The 21781-nt window shown below is 45.1% G+C and overlaps 1 protein-coding gene across 3 annotated transcripts; it reads left to right on the top strand.

Moving 5' to 3' along the window:
* The first annotated feature begins 5121 nt into the window (after positions 1-5121).
* On the top strand, positions 5122-21570 carry WDR24 (WD repeat domain 24). Of its 3 annotated transcripts, none has more exons than XM_054992358.1 (10): positions 5122-5259; positions 7674-8521; positions 10119-10296; positions 11318-11999; positions 13717-13832; positions 15434-15555; positions 15854-15958; positions 16081-16415; positions 19226-19410; positions 21006-21570. In XM_054992358.1, exons 2-10 carry the CDS (start codon positions 8041-8043, stop codon positions 21172-21174), a joined length of 2373 nt encoding a protein of 790 aa, XP_054848333.1. In that variant the 5' UTR covers positions 5122-5259; positions 7674-8040; the 3' UTR covers positions 21175-21570. The 3 variants fall into 3 exon arrangements, with proteins under 3 accessions (XP_054848333.1, XP_054848331.1, XP_054848332.1); XM_054992356.1 differs by having other exon boundaries at positions 16078-16415; XM_054992357.1 differs by lacking the exon at positions 5122-5259 and having other exon boundaries at positions 7504-8521; positions 16078-16415.
* Positions 21571-21781: the final 211 nt, after the last annotated feature.

Raw genomic sequence — 21781 nt, 5'->3', positions numbered from 1 at the left:
ATAAAACGGTTTACAGCACTGACATTGTTTCACGCCATGTTGGTGAGAGAGGCTGTAACTGCTGCAGTTTAGACAGAAACCTTGAAGAGGCAGGGCATGTTTAGGCAATGCATGTAGAGCATTATTTTTTTAAAAAACCCTATCTTCCCAAAGCAGCAGAAAGATTAGGGGGAGCATTCTGTTTTGAGTAGAAAGAAGGACATTCAGGGGTAAAAAATAATATCTGAACGCTGGGGTGGATCAAGAAATTTTAATATTAGAGGCACAAAGCCAAACAATCTCTTCCCCCTTTTCATGTGAATTCTTCGACTATAGTCTAGTATAGTCTAGCAAGGTGGAAGTGGGCCAATTGCATCCACACAAATCCACCATGATTTGTTTCAATGACATTTATGCTGAAGAACATCTTCAAGGATTGTGCACCCATTTTAAATAATTCTGTCTGTCAATGTTGCTCCCAGAATCATTTTAAGTATTCTATTTTTTTTCTAATTTTTTTTAATTGCCAGCTTTACATCTTTGTGTGTTAATAATATTGTCATCTGCTGTAGACATGAGATTAACAATCCTTTTCGTTACCTTCTATTGCCGTAATATCAAAATAACCAATAATGGGTAGAATGTTTAATGATTTAGTTCAATGGATGATATCTCAACTACGTACTTTGGCCCTGTAGAGATGTACTGTATCAAATTTGAGAAAGAAAGATAGATTGGGATTTCTTCCTGTCTATTTTCAGAGCTAATAATGGTAGCGTGGTATACCTGTACTGTTGAAACAAGCCACGGTTATCTTCAAAGCACAGTTTGCTGCTATGGTGAGAAGGAAATCTGCAAATTTTGGTTTGAACGAGTATGGTTAGCATTAAGATCAATGCTGGTGTAATGCTTCACCGTGGTTTGCTCCAGAAAGAGAAGGAAGAATTCATATGCAGACATGAGCTTGCAGACCACTTCTAACCATGGTTAGGCAATCAGGAATGTGATGTCAAACCTGGGTCACACAGCCTAAGAAAATATGTGACCCACAAAGAAAGGGCTTCGAAAGGGGTTGAGGAAGCCAGTCATATGGGGGGAAGGCCTGAGCAAAGAGGAGGAATGTTATGAGGACTGAGGTGTAGGCAGGGCTTTTTTTCTGGGAAAAGAGGCCGTGGAACTCGGTGGGTTGCCCTTGGAGAAAATGGTCACATGGCTGGTGGCCCCGCCCCCTGATCTCCAGACAGAGGGGAGTTGAGATTGCCCTCCGCGCCGCTCAGTGGCGCAGAGGGCAATCTCAACTCCCCTCTGTCTGGAGATCAGGGGGCGGGGCCACCAGCCATGTGACCATTTTCAAGCGGTTCCAGAACTCCGTTCCACCGCGTTCCTGCTGAAAAAAAGCCCTGGGTGTAGGTCTTCCATCTTGTGATGCAACACAACAGCAATACTACAAAACTACTCATGTCATAGAAGAGGCTGAGAGGCGTGACTCTGTTTTCTGCAACAGCGTCTTCAAATTCTTGGTCCATGTATAGGGCATGAATCCCATCAGGGAGTTCTCCGGCACAAGCCACGAATGGAAATGGTCCATTCATTTCTACAGGGCTTACACAGGAGACATTTCTGATGGATTTACATCCCCCAGTCTCTTTAGCACCCCTATTTAAAGCATCCACTGGTCCAAAGTATTATTAAAGCTATTGAAGCTGTGATATTTCAAATTACTATAAAAGAGGGAAAGAAAAATATAAAAAATCTGAAAAAAAAACATTTTCTTACTGTACATACAGCCTCATTCTCCTGTATATTCTGAAGATATAACCTTATATTTGGTAAGTGTTTCTTGTGCTATTTTATCACGTGATCTGTTTATAAAAATATATATTAAAAATTTAAAAATACAAAAGGTCTGATTACTTTATTGCATGTTCTTCTTGTCATATTTTTTTGTATTTACATGCATGAGAAACCAACCACATGACAATACAATTCAAGGAACAAACATAAAAATGAGCAACTAATTTAAAAACTGGTGGAAATTTTGGCACCTGAAGCTCAAAAAGGTGAGGCATCTGTTAAAACCAATGTGGAGAGGGTGCTTGATAAACAAGGGATATGAATGTTAAAAGCCCTGACTTTGGTGTTCACTTCCCACTTTGAAATGTGGGGGCATATGCTATAAGTTTGCATCTTATGCCTAGGGTTGCCAGCCTCCAGGTAGTGGCTGGAGATCTCCCGGAATTACAACTGTTCTCCAGGCCACAGAGATCAGTTGACCTGGAGAAAATGGCTACTTTGGGGGGGGTAGACTCTATGGAATTATGCCATGCCAAGGTCCTTTCCCTCCCCAAACCCCACTTTCTCCAGGTTTCTCCAGGTTTCACTCCCCAGATCTCCAGGAATTTCCCAACTTGGAGCTGGCAACCCTACTTATGCCCCATGTGGCGTTCAATAATGAGGAGTAGCTCTCTTACTCATTGTCAGCCATTTTATAGAAAGACTCCATTTCCTCAAGGCAGAAGTGCACATAGCGCATACGAGAGTTGGCAAGATACAAGAGGAGGACGCAAAGGATGCAAATGGGACTGTTTGAGAACTGATTGATAACTGTACATAACATATAAAGAAATCATTCTTCATAACCTATTATTCTCAAATCTACTCAAACCCACTGAAACTATAAACAAGTTCTGAAACCTTGCTGGGGAACATGATTGGTTAATTGTTATTGCTGGTCTCAGGAAGTAGAGACCCTTTATGAATATAGTAAAATAAGGAGTTAAGCAAACAGAACTTGGCATTTGGTTGTTTGAAGACACTACAAGAGTCAAGGATTCCTTCAGCAGGCCTGGAGGGAGATCTCTGAAAGAGCCATCTGTTGCAGCACCACGTAGCATTCTAAACTATCTCCGTAAATGAGTGTTGTTTTAATTTTTTGTTTAATTGAGGGTAACATAACATTAGCCTTTGCATATGTATGATCGTACCAACAAATCAGACTTTATAAACAGCCACTTGTTAGGTTGCATATGGAAAGGACAAGTCCTGGTGACTTTCCTGGGAATTACAAATGGCTAGGCTACACAAATTGTGTAATTATTTTGTCCTCCACGCAGCCTGGAATGTTCTGATAAGCAGCGGTTTTGAGGAGGATAAAACAGAGGAGAATCTTGGCGCTTACTCGGTTCTCTTGGGCCTCTCAGATTCATCCGTTAGTTTGAGGATAACATGAAGCAAAGAGAACCATGAACCTCTTGGGCTAGTCACTCTCTGCCTTCCTTCCCTCATAGGGTTGTTGTGAGGAGCAAATGGAGGCCAAAGTCAATACTGCCACTCAGGGCTTTTTTTCAGCGGGAACGCGGTGGAACGGCGTTCCGGCACCTCTTGAAAATGGTCACATGGCTGGTGGCCCCGCCCCCTGATCTCCAGACAGAGGGGAGTTTAAAGTGCCCTCTGCACCAGCAGTGCGGAGGGCAATCTAAACTCCCCTCTGTCTGGAGATCAGGGGGCGGGGCCACCGGCCATGTGACCATGTTCGCCGAGGGCAATTTAAACTTTGAATAACTCCCCCCTTGTTCCAGCTAACAAAGTGATGTCATCGTGCGGTCCTGAGTTCCACCACTGAGTTCCACCACCTCTTTTCCCAGAGAAAAAGCCCTGCTGCCACCGTGGTAAAAGGGATGTAAAGAGTTAACTGGACCGGGTTATGGGGAATGGAGGAAACCTCCACCTCCTAGATTGTTACTTTCCTTTTCTGTGTCAGTTAGTTGTTGGTTGAGAATAAAAGTGTTACATAACATTCAGCAGCTCCTGTACATACATCAATTTATTCTATTACCACAGAGTGATTACAAAAACCACCCCGAGTTGCTTAGGAAGGACAGAATTTCAAAAGTGTACTAAATATATATGAGAGTGAATGGCATTACTGGATTATTGAGGTGATTTTTGTTTTAATTTTAAAATTTTATTTAAAAAAGAAAATAGAAACAACAATAGAAAATGCCTAGAATCTCCTACAAAATATTTTAAGCTACAACAGAAAGAATATATAATAATAGATTTAAGCTGCATAGGAGATATAAGCAAGATATATAACATAATTGAATTTCATACTGTTACTTCTCTCAATTAATTTGTTATAGAAAAAAAAGAAAAACGTTATTTGTTTGTTTGTTTGTTTGTTTGTTTATCTATCACATTTCTTTTCCACCCTCCCTGCTATTGGGCTGAGGGCTAGGGTTGCCAGCTCCAAGTTGGGAAATTCCTGGAGATCTGGGGGGTGAAACCCAGAGAAACCTGGAGAAAGTGGAGTTTGGGGAAGGAAAGGACCTTGACATGGCATAATTCCATAGAGTTCACCCCCCAAAGTAGCCATTTTCTCCAGGAGAACTGATCTCTGTGGCCTGGAGACCCGTTGTAGTTCCGGGAGATCTCCAGCCACTACCTGGAGGCTGGCAACCCTACTCAGGGCTGATCATAATCACAACCCATCACAACAATACTTCTAGATAGAATATCTAGTAAATATTTTTAGGTTTTTTGGGGAGTTCAACACAAGATGAGACTTGAAACATTTTGTATTCAACATATTCAGCTTTTGAGGTGAATTATTACTGAGGTCATAGATCCAGAGGAGTTAGCTGTGTTAATCTGCAGTTGCAAAATAGTAAAACGTCCAGTAGCACTTTTACCACGAACCAACTTTATTGAGGCATAAGCTTTCGAGAAACACAGTTCTCTTCGTCAGATGCTGTGGCTCTCGAAAACTTGTGCCTCAATAAAGTTGGTTCGTCTTAAAAGTGCTGCTGGACGTTTTACTATGAGATAATGGCGCTACCTGTCTATCTTGGTCGCGTTTTGTTACGTGGTGTGTTTTGTTTAAAAAGAAGTGAAACGTTTCCATTTATTTTCTCGAACGGCTTTTGAATTCTTTCCCCATTTGCTACATTTGGGAGTTAGAAGGCCTCATAAATAGGGGAGAGAAAGCGTTTAAAGGACGTGCGTAAGGCGGGGACTTCTGAGGGGACCAGACGGGAAAGCCGGCCGCGCTTCTCCACGGAGGCCGGCGGGGGCGGAGCGGCCAGGCCTCGCCTCGGAAAGGGCCGGGCGAGCCGGCCTCGTTGGCGGAAGAAGGCGGGCCTGCAGGTCCGGTGACGGGCCCGGCCGGTGTGTCGCCCGCCAGCTTTGGCCTGCTCGCCTCGCCTTTGTGGTTGAATTCCCTCGGCGCCCGCCAGGCCCGCCCGTTCCCCCGGGGCCGGGCACGGAGAAGCAGCAGAAGCTGTGAGTTCGAGACACGAGGGAGGGACACGGCCTTATGGTGCAGCCCTGGAACCCATTTCGGAGCGTTTGTCGGGGTTTTTTTGGCAAGGCCTTTGGGCATGTACAGAGTGCCGCCCGCCAGTCAGGAAGGCTCCAAACACGCCCCAAAGGCGGAGGGAAGGGAATGGGCGAGCGCGGAGGTTGGAGCGTCAGATGTGTGAGGAGAATATGTCTGTCTGTCCACCTTGGGGACCCTATTTGGGTGGGAAAGCGGGATAGAAGTGTTTTAAATGAAATAAATACAGCTACGAAATCTAGCAACAGCGTATCTACGGGAGATCCCAGTCATGGCAGCTTTGCAAATCTGAGCAGGGCCTTCTGCAGGCAGGGTTGCCAACTTTCAGTTAGAAGCTGGAGGTCTCCCAGAATTACAGGTGATCTCTAGACTCTAGAGAGAGATCTCCCTGAAGAAAATGGCTGCTTTGGAGGGTGAACTCCATGGCAGTATACCCTGCTGTGGTTAGGGGTGCCAGGTCCAGGTTGGGAAATTCCTGGAGATTTGGGGGGTGGGGCCTGGAGAAGGCGGGGGTTGGGAAGGGGAGGGGCCTCAGAATGGTATAATGCCATAGAGCCCACCTTCCAAAGCAGCCATTTTCTCCAGGGGAACTGATCTCTGTCACCTGGAGATCAGTTGTAATTCTGGGAAATCTCCAGCTACCACCTGGAGGCTGGCAACCCTAGCTGTGGTCCCTCCCTAAACTTCACCTTCCCAGATTCTACCCCTAAATTTTACAACCTGGAGTTGGCAACCTTATCTGCAGGTGCCACCTTGCACTGGGGCAAAATCAAGTTGCCCATAGACGTGCATTCTCTGTGGTGCCCCCTCCCCCAGTTTATGGAATGGCCTAGCTGAAGGCAAACAATGCAAAACTGAATTGTTCAAGGTGGGTAGCCGTGTTAGGCTGTTTTCACCCATCTTTACCCTTACATAAAATCGTGCAAAGCTCACGGAGCAATGGCATCTTATGGAGCAATTTCTGACATCACCCCGTCATTCCGTTTCGTGGCGTGATGACATCAGAAATTGTGTTGTGAAGATGCCATCGTCTATGAGTTTTATGCAATTTTGCGCAAGGGTAAAGACATGTGAAAATGGCTTTGTCTCTAGCAGTGGAAAAGAGCAAGAGTCCAGTAGCACCTATAAGACTAACAAAATTAGTGGTAGGGTATGAGCTTTTGTGAGTCACAGCTCACTTCTTCAGATACAGCTAGATGCTATATCTGAAGAAGTGAGCTGTGGCTCATGAAAGCTCATACTCTTATCACTAATTTGGTTAGTCTTGTAGGTGCTACTGGACTCTTGCTCTTTTCTACTGAATTGTTCAAGGGGGCTTTTTACTCAGGAGGGCTGTGCTCTAAGAACTGGTCTCAAAGAGATGCATCAGTAAAGACAGAGGGACTGTAGACTGTACTGACACACTGTGTAATGTGCCTTGAGTCTCAGTGAGAAAGGCAGACTATAATGTAAATAATATACTACCTGTGCTTTATGTTGTTCAGTGTAAGTCCTAGAATTGATTATATTCTGTTTCAGCAATTCCTCAACCCCATACTGGATCTTTGCTAATACTATATCTTTGTAAACTTTTGTTCTTTTACCCCATGACATTGTTTATGGAGATGTTCTTGACACTGCATGGAAATGCCTGCCCTTGTCCTTGCCGTTGATTGTACTAATCTCATACTATGTAATCTGCCTTGAGTCTCAGTGAGAAAGGCGGAATATAAATAACATAAATAAAAATTAAAAATAAATAAATATGTGTATGTTAATGCGTGTGTGTATAGGGGGAATTAAACAACCCTGGATAGCCCGGGCAAGCCTGATCTCATCCGATCTTGGAAGCTAAGCAGAGTTGGCTTTGGTCAGTAATTGGATGGGAGGAAGACCCACCTCTGTTAGTCTCTTGCTTTGAAAACCCCAGTAGGAGTCACCATAGGTCAAGTATGACTTGAGGGCTCTTCCCACCACCACAAACAACATGTATAAATGTGTGTGTGCACGCATCTCAGCCAGAAGGCAAGGCCATTCATGTGTTTGTTACAAAAATCTGTTAAAATACTTTAAAATTTTGTTTACTAAATATAGCTTAAAATAAATAGGCTAAATTGGATCATGTTCTCTTTAGGGCATTGGAAAACGTTCTAGAAAGTTTTCCAAATCATACTTTTTCTAGAAAACCTACATTACAGCCGGTATCCCACTTTTTTCCTGTGCCATATATTCTCAGGAGCAAACTACACTGCAGTGATTGCTGTTCCCCTTTCAGGGGTCCAAAGCTGTGGGAAAAGATTGTTTTTGTGCAACTCGTTTTTTCTCTTTTGCGTGCAATGGAGTTGCTTTGCCTCCTCAACTATTCCGCCTTGTGTTACAGGATGCTGCTGTATTTCTTCAGTCAAAAGCTTCTTTGCGTGATTTAAGGAGAGAATTTCCAAGAAACTTTCTTGAGAAGCAAGGGCAGCAGAATAAATTTGAAAGGCAAATTTCTAGTGTTTGTAACAGAGTCTGTTCTGGCAACATCAGCCTTCTGTGATTTTGCTTGAATTAAAAGATAACACCCATGTCTGGAGGGACTTCTGAGATATTCATATGAAGCACTGTAGCAGTTGGTTCATTTCTTTACTAATAATGATCAGCAGACAATAATAGAAATGGGATTGATTTTGTAAAAGGGTGCTTCAAAGTACAGATGTAGGCACTCTTGTTCTGTGGTCATTGTGAGAGTCCTTCAGAAGACAGCCATGGAGAAAATGGCTAGGGTGACCACTGCCCTTGGCGGCAATACCATCACTGGGCGCACTATGTTCTGCCATTTGGATGCCCCTGCCAATGCCATTAGTGTGTGTCGTGATGCTGCCCAGGTGGTAGTAGCTGGGCGCAACATCTTTAAGATCTACTCCATAGAAGAAGACCAGTTTGTGGAGAAGCTGAACTTGCGCGTGGGCCGCAAGCCATCCCTGAACTTCAGCTGTGCAGATGTAGTGTGGCACCAGATGGATGAGAACTTGCTGGCCACAGCAGCCACCAATGGTGTGGTTGTGACCTGGAATCTTGGCAAACCATCCCGTAATAAACAGGACCAACTCTTCACTGAGCACAAGCGAACTGTTAACAAGGTGTGCTTCCACCCCACCGAAGTGTACATGCTTCTTAGTGGGTCCCAGGATGGCTACATGAAATGCTTTGATCTGCGCAAGAAAGATTCTGTTAGCACCTTCTCAGGTAAGGAATTATTTCTGGACTCGCTATTTTGACTGAGACTTCCACTTTCAGCAATGGCCACCAACTCTACCTAGTCAACCAGCCGCAACTCTTTATTTTTCTGATTCAGACTGGGTTAATTCCTTGACTACTGTTCTATGGTAGTTGTAATATTCCCCTTTAAAACAGTTTGGAAGTTTTAGCTGGGCCACAGTGCGATCACCCGTTTCCCAACAGAGTGACAGTCAAAACACACAAGATGAAATACCTAGATTCAGCTCGTGTTCTCTTACCTAAAGGTTTGTCGGGAAGTGTAGGCGTCCTTGCAGCTTAAAGTTTAGCATTTACAGAGCAGCAGGGAGAAGTGCAGGTGTCCTTGCAGCTTAAAGTTTAGCATTTACAGAGCAACAGAGAGGGATGTGCGGGGGTCCTTGCAGCTTAAAGTCTCCCGGTGCAGCCAGGTGTCGCTTTGCAGGGCCAGGCCGGGTGAGGGGAAGGGAAAATGCCGTGATGCACATTGAGAGTGGGAGGAAAGGCGCCCCACGCCTGCACTTCCCTCCTCGCTGCTCTGTAAATGCTAAACTTTAAGCTGCAAGGACGTCTGCACGATGCCTGCACTGTAAATGCTAAACTTTAAGCTGCAAGGACGCCTGCGCTGTAAATGCTAAACTTTAAGCTGCAAGGACGCCTACACTTCCCGGCAAACCTTTAGGTAAGAGAACACGAGTTGAATCTAGGTATTTCGTCACGTGTGTTTTGACTGTAAGAAAGCAATCTCAAGCAAGTCTGCTCAGACGCCTGCTCACGTTTATTCAGTGGGGTGCACTTTCGGGAAGGTGTTATTAGGATTACAGTGGAAGTCATTGCAGTGGAAGCTACGTTATACCAGCGCTCCATGACTTATATTAACTATTGCTTCTATTTTGGGTACAGTTCAGGCTGTCGGTAGCAACTAAACCAGCTTTGGACCACTTTACCTGAAAGAGCGCTCTCCCATTATATCGTGTAGACCTCTCCTCTTCATTAACCTCTCTGATGCAAAGTCCGCATGATGAGATCATGTTTTATTGGTGGCTTCCATATTACCGTGGAACTCTTTTCTCCGAAGGGGCTCTCCTAAATCTGATAACTTTTTAAAGTATTGCAATATTTTTGGGGGGTGGCTGGCATTAATTTGATGTGCTGTGACATTGAATGTGGTGTGATACCAAATTAAATGTGTGGTTTCTCTTCCTGCTTTTGTAGTGTTACTTGGGCAAAGCCACCAGGGCAAAAATACTTAAATTTCTGTGCCCGTTCTGTTTGTGTTCCATATGTGAATGCTGATGTATTTAAAGAAGAACTTTGTTTGGGCTTGATGGAGGCAATGTGGTGGTTTGCGCTTGTGGTCCATATACATTGTTCGGCAGCTGGACTAAAAACAAGGAACAACCAAATTACTGGAGGCAATAGATCGGTTCGAAGAGCGGCGGTAGAAATGAGGACAGTACGATGTTCTTCAGAAGAACGAGATCTGTTGTGTTGTGTCAGAAGCCTGACTGCAGGGGGTGAACATCATTAGGTGAGCTGCCATGCGCGAGGCTTGGTGAACATGATGCCCGTTTGCATTGTTCTTCAGGTCAGTCAGAAAGCGTGCGGGATGTCCAGTTTAGCATCCGCGATTACTTCACATTTGCCGCAACCTTCGAGAATGGAAACGTTCAGCTGTGGGATATCCGCCGCCCTGATCGCTACGAGCGGATGTTCACAGCCCACAATGGGCCTGTTTTCTGTTGTGACTGGCATCCAGAGGACAGGTACGGCTAGGGGGAAGTAGGGTTCTGTGCTAAGAATTCGTTTCCTGTATTTTATATATCTACTTTATTTACTTCTTCCTTGTCTGTTTGCTCTATATTTACTCTCATGCCTGCTTTCTTCATTCCTCTTGCACCTTCTACCTTTAAGTTTTATTTAGTACATTCATATACAGCCTGTCTGGAGCCTGGTTCGAAGTGGCAAATGATAAAAAAAACCCCAGCCATTAAAACTTGCAATATAATTGTCAATAGCAGTGCAGTAAAATAAGCAAACAAAACAAAAGAATACCTCCAGCATTATAAAACTCAGATGCAATGTTCTGTAGTTTACCTCGTCTTCCTCTCCGTGGAACACTCTTCCTCCTGACGTATGCACAGCTCCCAGCTTCCAAACAGCCCCCCAAAGTGCACCGTTGTCTTCTCAAGTTTAAGATCTTCCAGCTTAAGCATTCCCATCCTGCTGTTTTTTCCCCCCTCTTGTATTTTCTCTGCTGTAAACTGAGTTTGCAGCTGGGGTTGTATCTCTTTTTAACTTCTGTTCAATGCTTAGTTTTTAAGCAGTGTTGAAACCAGTAATGAGATATATGTGTTTGTATGTTTTTCATTGCTTTGTTTATTCTTTATTTAAAATGTTGCTTTAATGTTGCTATATTCTGATGTTTGCTGCTTTGGGGACCCTTATTTGGGTGGAAAGGTGGCAGAGAAATAGTTTAAATAAAATAAGTAAGATGTAATAGATGCTTTATTCTGTGGCACAGTTCATTCTCTGAAGTTCTAAGCTGGGGAAAGGGGTCTTGAGTTATGTAAATGTATGCAATAGAGGGTGGGAACTGGCGTACGAGAATCAAGAAGTAGCAGTTGGGATATGTGCCCAGCCATGGTCACTGAACCCTCTCAAGATGCGAAGTCAGAAGCAGAATGGTTGGTTGGGGATCTCGGCACACTTATTTGCAAGACCTGCATCGGTTCCTCTCTTGTTATCATGCCTCATGAAGCTTCTCTTTGCTGCTGCTTCTGTCAGGGGCTGGCTGGCCACAGGGGGCCGGGATAAGATGGTGAAGGTCTGGGACATGAACACGACCCGAGCCAAAGAGATCTACTGTGTGCAGACGATCGCTTCGGTGGCCAGGGTCAAGTGGCGGCCTGAATGCAAGCACCACATTGCTACGTGCTCGATGATGGTGGACCACAACATCTACGTGTGGGATGTGCGCCGCCCCTTCATCCCCTCTGCTATGTTTGAGGAACACAAAGATGTCACCACAGGCATTGTGTGGCGTCACCTCCACGATCCGTACTTCCTCTTGTCCGGCTCCAAGGACAGTACCCTTTACCAGCACATCTTCAAGGACGCCAGCCAGCCTATTGACCGAGCTAACCCTGAGGGGCTTTGCTACAGCCTCTTTGGGGACCTGGCTTTTGCTGCCAAGGAGAGCTTGATCTCTGCTGACTCTAACCGCAAGCCCTACGTAGGCGACAGGCGTCACCCGATTTTCTTCAAGCGCAAGCTGGACCCGACAGAGCAGTTTGAGTTCATCTCTTCATCCAGCGCCCTGAGTGTCTTCGAGGCAGACACAGAATGTGACGCTGAGAGCATGGACTGGTTTGTGCGAACTGCCAAGCAGTACGCCCTAGCAGGGAGACCATTGGCAGAGCTGTGTGACCACAATGCCAAGGTGGCCAAAGAACTTGGGCGCAACCAGGTAAGGGTGTAGTATTTAGGCTAGAAAACTAGGCTGTGAATCAAGATGCCCCTGGTGTGAATCTTGCATCTGCCGTTTACTCATTAAATGACCTTAGGTAATCTTCCTCGTCTTGTGCCACCATCTTGCATAGATACAGTATAAGAATAACAATAGCCTAGAATAACAATAACAATAATAATAATAATAATAATAATAATAATAATAATAATAATAATAATAATAATAATAATAACAAGAATAACAATAATAGAATAACAATAACCTTTGGAATAGTACCTTTGGAATTTGGTTCTAATAACCATCAATAAAGCACTAGATGACTTCCTACATTCTCAGATCATAAAGCGGTGAGGGGAGGGAAACTTGCTATCTTGCAACTGCACATTCTGGGAGGAGAGGTGTGCCACCTCTGCTGGAGGTGGCTACTTCATGTTCTTTACTAAACCGTTGTATGAATGAAAGATTGTGGGGGCAGGGAGGGAGAAGCACATATGCCATACTGAGATACTTGGAAGGAAGGTGGGATAAAGCACAAAGTGGAAGGAGGAGGACATTTATTAAAATGAGAATACGTGATACGCTTTGAACTCCTGGATGCTCTGTAGAAATGCTAAATATTTGTTTAAAAACCTTTGCAGACAAGACTAACAACATAGAGTTAGAAGAGCAAGGTTTAGATCCGGTAGCACCTTAAAGCCCAACTCGATTTCCAGGGTACGAACTTACGGGAGTCAAAGCTTCCTTTGTCAGACTCTCAAAAGCTCCTTCCCTGGAAATCGAGTCGGTCTTTAAGGTGCTGCTGGACGGAAATCTTGCTCTTCTACTACAGACCGACATGGCTGCCCACTTGAAACACAAAGAGTTAAAAAAAACATTTGTTGTGGTTTTATTGCCCTTACCCTCTGAGGGACTGGGCAGCCTGCTGTGCTACTGGGGGAGAGGAGCGTCAGGGCAGTTTGGTGTCTTCAGCGGCTGTTCAGAAACTTCCCATTCCCTTCATATGAGAGGGGAGGATATCAAGGCTGTTTTCTCCTCTCTTTGCGGGAAATTAAAACCTGGCGGTGGCCAGAGGCACAGGACAAAAAGCAGCAACCCCAAGGGCTCTTGGCCTGTGTCTCACAGCACGGGGCCTGTATTAATTCAGCAAATCAGGACCTGGCCAGGAGGTGCTGGTAGCTTTGTTTATTTAAATTGTATTGTGTAACTTGTCTGTCTTGTATTTTGGAAATTTCTGTAAACTGCTTTGAGTCTTTCTGGAGAAAGGTAGCATAGAAACGCAGGGGGACAAAAAGAGAGAGAGAAAGAAGGCTGTGAGGCCTGGGTTTAAGCTCCTGAATCCCTGATGTGAGGCAAAGGTTTATCTTTGTCACAAGCAGGTGGCCAGGATCGAGTTCATCAGTCCCCAATCCTATCCAGTTTGGTGCAGTGGTTAAGAGCGATGGGACTCTAATCTGGAGAGCCAGGTTTGATTCCCTACTCCTCCACTTGAAGCCGACCGGGTGACCATGGGTCAGTCACAGCTTTCAGGAGGTCTCAGCCCTACCCACCTCACAGGGCCGTATATAAATCAAATGTTGTTGTTGTTACCCAAGACTTTCAGGTGACGCTGTGACTATAGATCTCACTCCCTGTGACTCCTCCTTTCACTCTATTCTTTTTTTTTAAGCTGAAAAACATGGCTAGTAATTTTCAGCTCCTTTTCTCTTGTTCTCAGGTTGCTCAGACGTGGACAATGCTTCGGATTATTTACTCGAGTCCCGGCACTGTGTCCTCTGCAAATTTAAATCACAGTCTAGGGAAGAGTAGCTCCAGTCTCCCACTCATGAACAGGTAAATGGCTGCAGCGTGTGTATATCAGTTTATACAGGAGCATGTTCAAACATCTTAAAATCTTATTTTGTGTGTGTGGTTTCCTCCAGCTCAGAATTTCTACTGTGCACATGCACAGTGTCCTAACAGAGAAGGAGAGAATAAGAAAAATCTCTTCTTCAATACTTGGGAACAGAATGAGGCTCAGGGTGGCAGGAGAATGAGGAATAAAAGGTTGGGTTAATACCAGAGTTTTTTTCTGGGAAAAGAGGTGGTGGAACTCAGGACCGCACAATGACGTCACTTTGGGTCAGCTGGAACAAGGGGGAAGTTTTTTAAAGTTTAAATTGCCCTCGGCAAAAATGGCCACATGGCCGGTGGCCCCGCCCCCTGATCTCCAGACAGTTTAGATTGCCCTCCGCGCCGCTCGGAGATCAGGGGGCGGGGCCACCGGCCATGTGGCCATTTTTAAGAGGTGCCAGAACTCCATTCCACTGCGGCCCTGCTGGAAAAAAGCCCTGGTTAATACAGTGGCAGATTCTTGGGGAATGAAAGCCAGAAATGTTGGCTTGATGAGGATAGAGGGCAAATGGAAGGAATGAGAGGCAGTGGTTGTAAAGATTTGGTTGCTTGGGGATTTTTGTTCTCTCTCAGTTCTTCCATCCTTCAAATGTGCTTTCTGCTACTGGTCTACCCCACTCATTTTTCAGCTCATATTGCTTGCAGTGGAAGCTTGAGAGGTTTCAGATTACAGTAAAAATGTCTATGAATTCTTATGGGACTTGTCTTCTTTGTCTGTGGCTGTATTTAGATATAATGACAAACTTCTATACGCCTGTCTGTGACCAGCATGAACTCAGATGATGGTCACACTCTGGGATTAAACTATGGTTTAGAATCATGGTTTGTGGGGAGGAAACCACCTGCAATTTGTTCAGAAGCCTGTACTTGCTTGAAGTTTGGAGGCATCCCAAACCCGGGAAGCTTTTAATCGTATTCAAGAGGAGGGATGGAGTATACAAGCGTGCCAACCAGCTGTGTCTATGTTCATTGTGGACAAGCCTCTGTCTTGACCTCTGACTGTAGCAATTCTGAACTCTTCTGTCTCATTTTTTCCCCTTTCAATTCTTGTTTGATTGTGGGGTGTTGGGCTAGCCTAGGGCTCTGCCAACCACTCCAAACCAATGAAGTCAGTTGGCGTTTGTGGCTCCTATTCTGTGTACTGGAAGTTTCCTGGGGCGGCTGCTTTGGGGATCTGTAACTCGAACGTACGAAATGCAATCTTGGCCAAACTTGGAGGGTGGCTGGAGGAGAGCCTGCTGAAGGCTCACTGCGAGTTTGGCATCTCTGAATGCCAAGTGGGTGGTCCCAGGGCCTCTGGAAGTGATAGACCACGGACCGACAAACCGGTTCGCAAACAGGGGTGGGTCTGTGAAAAGTTCGTGGTCCATGAAACGCGATGGACCACAGAATGATGGTCTGGTTTTTCCCCAGTCTGTGCCCGCCTCTATTCCCAAATTTAAAGCCACATGAAAGAATATGGGGTGGATGGTTAAGAGGGAGCAAAGATACAAACATCGGATTTTGCCAAGGACTAACAAAGGTGTATGCTTCTCTGTCAGTTTTAATTTGAAGGATATTCCCTCTGGGATCGGCGGCGAGTCGAGGCTGGAGCGGAGCAAAGGGGAGAGCCGCCCAGAAAACATCCTCATGGATTCTTCCTCAACCCTGATCAATAACGATGGTAAGAATGGAGAAAGCACACGCACCCTTAACCCCACTCGCAATGCTCTTTTGAACATGTCACCTCGTACGTAAGTCCCATAGAACTGTTTAGGAATTCTCTCTTGGCTCTTCTACTCGCACCCTTCAAAACGATCTTTTCTTCCACTTGTTTGCACCAGTCATTTTCCAGCTGACATTGCTTGCAGCGGCTGTAAGCAAGCGTGCTTAGGATTGCAGCCTTAGAAACCTTTCTGCTGGTAAGGAAAGTCTTGCAGCTTTCTTTCCTGCTTACCTCCCCCTTCCCTCTTGATTTTTAGAGAATGAGGAAACGGAGGGGAGTGACGTCCCTGCAGATTATCTCCTGGGGGATGTGGAGGGAGATGAAGATGACCTGTACATGATGGATCATGAGAACCCCCCCGGTGAGTGCGTTCCCTACCTCTGGCCCTTGGCTGCTTAGTGAGGGGAAATCCTGCTTCTGTGCTGCTGGAGCTGCCAGGTGTTCCCTCCCCATTTCTCATGGATCCGTATCTTCTCATAGCAGAAGAGCAAGAGTATATCCTTCCTCAGGAAGCCTTTCCTCTGCGACATGAGATTGTGGACAACCCTTCGGCCCTAGATCACCTGCAGGACAAAGCGGACTCCCCCCATGTCAGTGGCAATGAGGCCGAGACCGTGTCCTTGACGCCGGTAGAATCCTTCTCCCTCATCTCCATCTCCCATTCCCTGTACGAAAACCGGCTGCCTGCTGACTTCTTCAACCCCATCGTCCGTGACATGCTGCTCTTCTATGCTGAACAAGGAGACGTACAAATGGCAGTGTCCGTGCTTATCGTGTTGGGAGACCGCATCCGGAAAGAGATCGACGACCAGGCACAGGTACCTGCCCGAGGGCTGTGGTGGTGGACATTCCTTATTAGATAGCAGAAGGAGATTTTTTTTTTTAAGTGAGTTTGAATGTAAGCATCTGGGGCACCTCTTTGATGTATCTCCTTTGTAGACTGGGCTCTTAATTGCCTGATTGGGCAGTGCAAAAGCAGTAAGGAAGCACACATACTCAGTAGCTTAACTGAAACCAATTAGCTAGATTATAGAAAAGGTTGTTAAAGAGGATGGGGAAAAAGAAGTTGAGAGAATAAATGGGATATTCATGACTGGCATGTTCAAGGCAATTGGATAACAGCAGAGATATGATCTAGATTCATTGCCAGAATCTGAAGTCAGAATCAGAATTTTATTGTCTTTGGCCGTGGGCCATTTCTAGTTTACAGAATCATAAGGTACAATAACTAATAAAAACTTTAAAATCTAGTGATAAAATTAGTTTAAAACAGTTGAAAAAATAAAATAGACTATTCCTATTAAAAGATCATAAAACTGCCCCCAGTCCGTGCCGCCCTAGATCTAATCTTAGCTGCAAAGGCAAACTGAGAGACTCTGTAGGATACGCAAGTATCATCTGATACTAGAAACACAATCTTCTCAGATTCAGGATATATAGATTCATTGCAAACAAAATAATAAACTTCTTAAAATAGCAGCGGTAGAATAGTAGGGGTAATGCAATTGAATCTGTAAGAATGACTTTTAATTGTACTTTTTTTCATCAGAAAGCCTCTTCAAAAGCTTATTTGGATCACAGCCAAGGTCTTCTACAGTTAGTTGTTCTTTGAAAGAATGAAACCAAGGGACTTTCTGACCAAACAGTGCTGGAAGCTTTCTTCAGCATATACCCAGAGATTATTTTCCATTTAAGTTAAATCCATAATGTTAAAACTGGCTGATTTGAACCAGTTTATTGATTATTTATTTATTTGATTTGAATTCTGTTCCACTCTGCCCGCAAGCGGGCTCAAGGCCGATCGCAACATTTTAAAATATACAATAAATAGAATAAAATTTAGCAGCAATATAAATATTAAAACATATCAATTATAAACAGCCACACACATTTTGCCCTACCCCCTGAAACTAAATAACCTGCGGGGTGGGTGGCCAGTCATAAATGTTTACAGAGCCTGAGGGGGGCATATACTCTCCCCCCCCCCCATGGCAGGAGGCTGACATGATATCTTAAGTGGTCCGCCCGTCTCAACCACCAAATGCCTGGTGGAATGTCTTGCAGGCCCAATGGAAGGATAACAAGTCTGAATGGGCCCGCATTGACACAGAGAGTTCCACCAGGTTGGGGCAGGCATAGAGGCTCAAAGGACCATATTCACATCCCTTTGTGGGTCTAGACTGAGACGGGGGATAGCCCAGCCTCCAGATTTTGCATCATGATGGGACAATCAAAAAGAGTCCAGTAGCACCTTTAAGACTAACCAACTTTATTGTAGCATAAGCTTTCGAGAATCACGTTCTCTTCGTCAGATGCATGGAGGGCAGAAGGAAACTGGCCAAATACAGAGGAGGGGGGGGAGGAGGAGAGGGGGGATGTAAACAACTCCTTTGATATGGAGATGCAGACAGCTCCTTTTGGAGGGGGGATCAGTTTGCTTGTGTAAAGGTTCAAAGGAGTTTTCCATGTTAGTCTGTAGTAGCAAAATCAAAAAGAGTTCAGCGGCACTGCAGCACAAGCCCTCGATAACCGCAGTCCTCCCTGGTGTGGCACCTGGCGTGGGCTTTCGAGGACCACGGTTCTCTTTGTCAGATGCATCTGGTGGGGAGGACTGTGGTTATCGAGGGCTTGTGCTGCAGTGTTGCTGAACTCTTTTTGATTTTGCTACTACAGACTAACATGGAAAACTCCTTTGAACCTTTACACAAGCAAACTGATCCCCACACCAAAAGGAGCTGTCTGCATCTCCATATCAAAGAAGTTGTTTACATCCCCCCTCTCCTCCTCCCCCCCTCCTCCCCTCCGCTCCCCTCCCCTCTCCTCCTCTATATTTGACCAGTTTCCTTCTGCCCTCCATGCATCTGACGAAGAGAACGTGATTCTCAAAAGCTTGTGCTACAATAAAATTGGTTAGTCTTAAAGGTGCTACTGGACTCTTTTTGATTTTGCTACTACAGACTAACACGGCTAACTCCTCTGGATCTATGATGTGACAACGACACCCTTCTTTTCTCTTTTTCCCGTCCATAGAAGAAGGCAGGTGAACTGTTGGGCAGCTTGGTAAAGAACTGTGCTCTGGCTCTTGACATTTCTTCTACACCCTCTGATCATTCCAGTGGGGGTTTTATGGTATATCTTGGATTTCTCAGAGGCGTTGCTTTTGTTTAGACTACTGTGGGTGCTGTGGTGTGAAAAATCCCTTGACTGTCTCACCGGCAGCAGGAGGACCTCGATACCACGGAGGGTGGATGAGAGAGTGAATGGATGAATGTCGTAGCTGATCTTTCATTTTGACACTTGTAGCATTAAGTGGAGCTGGCCATTTGGAGTCCTGGCAAGAAGACAGACAATACAAATGCTGTAGATAAATACAGTGTGTGGCCATTGATGGGAGGAGAACACTTGGCAAAACCAATGCAAAGCCATTACTAACTTACGTTTTTCATCTGCCAAGGAACACACATGGCAGATCTCCTTTACAGCGCATAAATAAGTTACGGATTTTGTGTTCTGCATTTGGCATGTGTTAGAAGTAGGCCATACCTGGAGGGCTTGAGCCCAAAGAGAGAGGGGGAGGGAGACCTTTGGGGGCTGGTTCACGACCATCCTTACGCCTTCCGTTCCACAGGAACACTGGTACACGTCCTACATTGACCTGCTGCAGCGCTTCCAGCTGTGGAACATCTCAAACGAGGTGATCAAACTGAGCACGTGCAGAGCCATCAACTGCCTCAACCAGGCTTCCACCACCCTTCACATCAACTGCAGCAACTGCAAGCGGCCCATGAGCAACAAGGGCTGGATCTGCGACAGGTGAGATGTCAGGGGAGAGAGAGGCTTAGTTTTTGTAGTCACTGGGAGGTATGAAGTTGCTTACTCCAAGACACGCCATTGATCTCATCCGCCGGTTCCCCGTCACAGATTTCCCCCTATTTGTGGCTCCTAATTTCAGCCGGGGCTCAGCTAGATCAGATCCCAGTGTTGGAGTCCTGGAATCTCTTGGGACGTTGTGGGTGTGTTTTCTTCCCGTAGTGTGTAGTTTGGTTCAGTTGGTGTGCATTGCTTGCAGCAGTGTTTGTTTTCTTTCTGCTGGCAGAGTTACATGGTATATAGGTCTCTAATTGGAGCATGGTGTGATCTTAGTTGTGCGTGTGAATAGTCCAGCCTCGTGAGCGGGCGGTCAACTTTTCAGTGTCTTCCAGTGCTAGGTACTTGTTACAGTGCTACTGTCTTTCTTGTTGGAATGGTGTGTCCTAGAACGTGCTCATATTCCTTGGCTTGTACTAAGAAGTGCTGAATGTTGTAGCAACTCACGGCTTGAGAAATGCAGAGGGAGTGGGAAGAAAGAAGGCCTGCTGTTTGGAGCCCTACGGAAGGGCTGGCTTCTGTTTTTAGATGTTTGAGAGGTAGACCCTGTACTGCTGGACTCCATTTGCCACTTTCACCAGACACAGCTAGATAAGCTTTAGGCTGGAATTTGACTCCCTGTAGAGAAAGGCAGAGGAAGTGAAGTAGGGTTTTTCCGTTCCCTTCTAGGGATAAAAGTCTTCTGCCCTGGTCAGAGCATAATAACACAGTCCCACAAGCTATGGACTTAAGAGTAATCTAGAAACCACATAACTTGGGTGTGATCCGAGTTTCCGGATCTGAGTTGCATCTGAACAATGACACAGCCTGGTCTTTCTCTCTGGGAGGAAAAAAGGGGGGCAAAACCCTACAGGATACAAAAAATGATGCTTTATATAATATTTTCAAAATTCCAAAAGTGCAATGTGCTCATAACACTTCATACAGTGTCTTCAAAGTTTCAAAAATGCAACATACTCATAACACTCCATACATGATTCAATACATATTACATAAACAGCCGGCCTCAGATTGAGAGATTGAGAGCGTTCCAGGGGAGAGCGTTCCAGGGTGTGCTATCCCAGGAGGAAGCACCCCCCAGCGATTGTTTCCTCACTGGCAATTACATCTGCACCATGCTGGAATGAAACAACAACTAAGATATTTCTACTTTAAGTTATGACAACATAGAAGGATAAACTGACTTCAAACAAAAACTCAAGCCTATGTAGGCTATTCTCTCCCGGAAAATATTTCATGAACTGGTTATCTAAATGGTATCATCTTTAATTCATCCTACCCTGTAAGATTGTTTATGTAATATGTATTGAATCATGTATGGAGTGTTATGAGTACGTTGCATTTTTGAAACTTTGAAGACACTGTATGAAGTGTTATGAGCACATTGCACTTTTGGAATTTTGAAAATATTATATAAAGAATCATTTTTTGTATCCTGTAGGGTTTTGCCCCCCTTTTTTCCTCCCAGTTTATTACAGGTACAGCCACCTATTTTGCATTTGGTCTTTCTCTCTGGCTGATTCTCCCTGCTCTCTCTTCAGGTGTCGTCAGTGTGCCAGCATGTGTGCTGTGTGCCACCACGTGGTGAAGGGCCTGTTCGTGTGGTGCCAGGGTTGCAGTCACGGGGGGCACCTGCAACACATCATGAAATGGCTAGAGACCAGCTCCCATTGCCCTGCAGGATGTGGCCATCTCTGCGAGTACACTTGAACCTGAAAAGCAAAACTGGGCCCAGTGGGTGCTTAGAAAACCGGGATAGGACCGGCAAGAAGAGTCTGTGGCTGAGAGCAGCGTTGAGCCACAGGTGCCAGTGCTGTGGACAGCTGCCTGAGGACAGTGTAAAGAGGAAATGCCTTCTTCCGTAGGTGCCACCTGAAAAGCAGTGACACTTTAATCCTCAGGGAACTTTTTTTTTTTTGCATCATAAATTATCCTGATCAGTTTTTTCCTATTTATATCTTTTTAAAATTACTGTATACAAAGTTCTTACTGTGTTCCTGTAAAATGTACTTTATGAGAAAGTGATGAAGGGGGGGGGGCACACTTTGAACAGCAACCCATTTTTAAAAAATCTGTATATACACTGAATTAAAAGAACAAAGCAGATTTCACTGCTTAGTGCTTTGTATGGACTTCCCAAACCCTTTAGCATAAATGCATCAAAACTAATCCATAGGATACCAAGTAGTGTCTGGATTTATTCCTCAAAAAGAATTGGCAAGATCTGCACTTGGCAGTGTTATTCCAAGCCAGACTATTAATCTCCCACTCCCCAATGTGAAGCAAAGGCTACTGGTTAGAGAAGGAAGAGGACGGT

Source organism: Eublepharis macularius, chromosome 12, assembly GCF_028583425.1.
Source record: "Eublepharis macularius isolate TG4126 chromosome 12, MPM_Emac_v1.0, whole genome shotgun sequence".
Lineage (NCBI taxonomy): Eukaryota > Metazoa > Chordata > Lepidosauria > Squamata > Eublepharidae > Eublepharis > Eublepharis macularius.
This window is presented reverse-complemented; position numbering and strand designations above follow the sequence as displayed.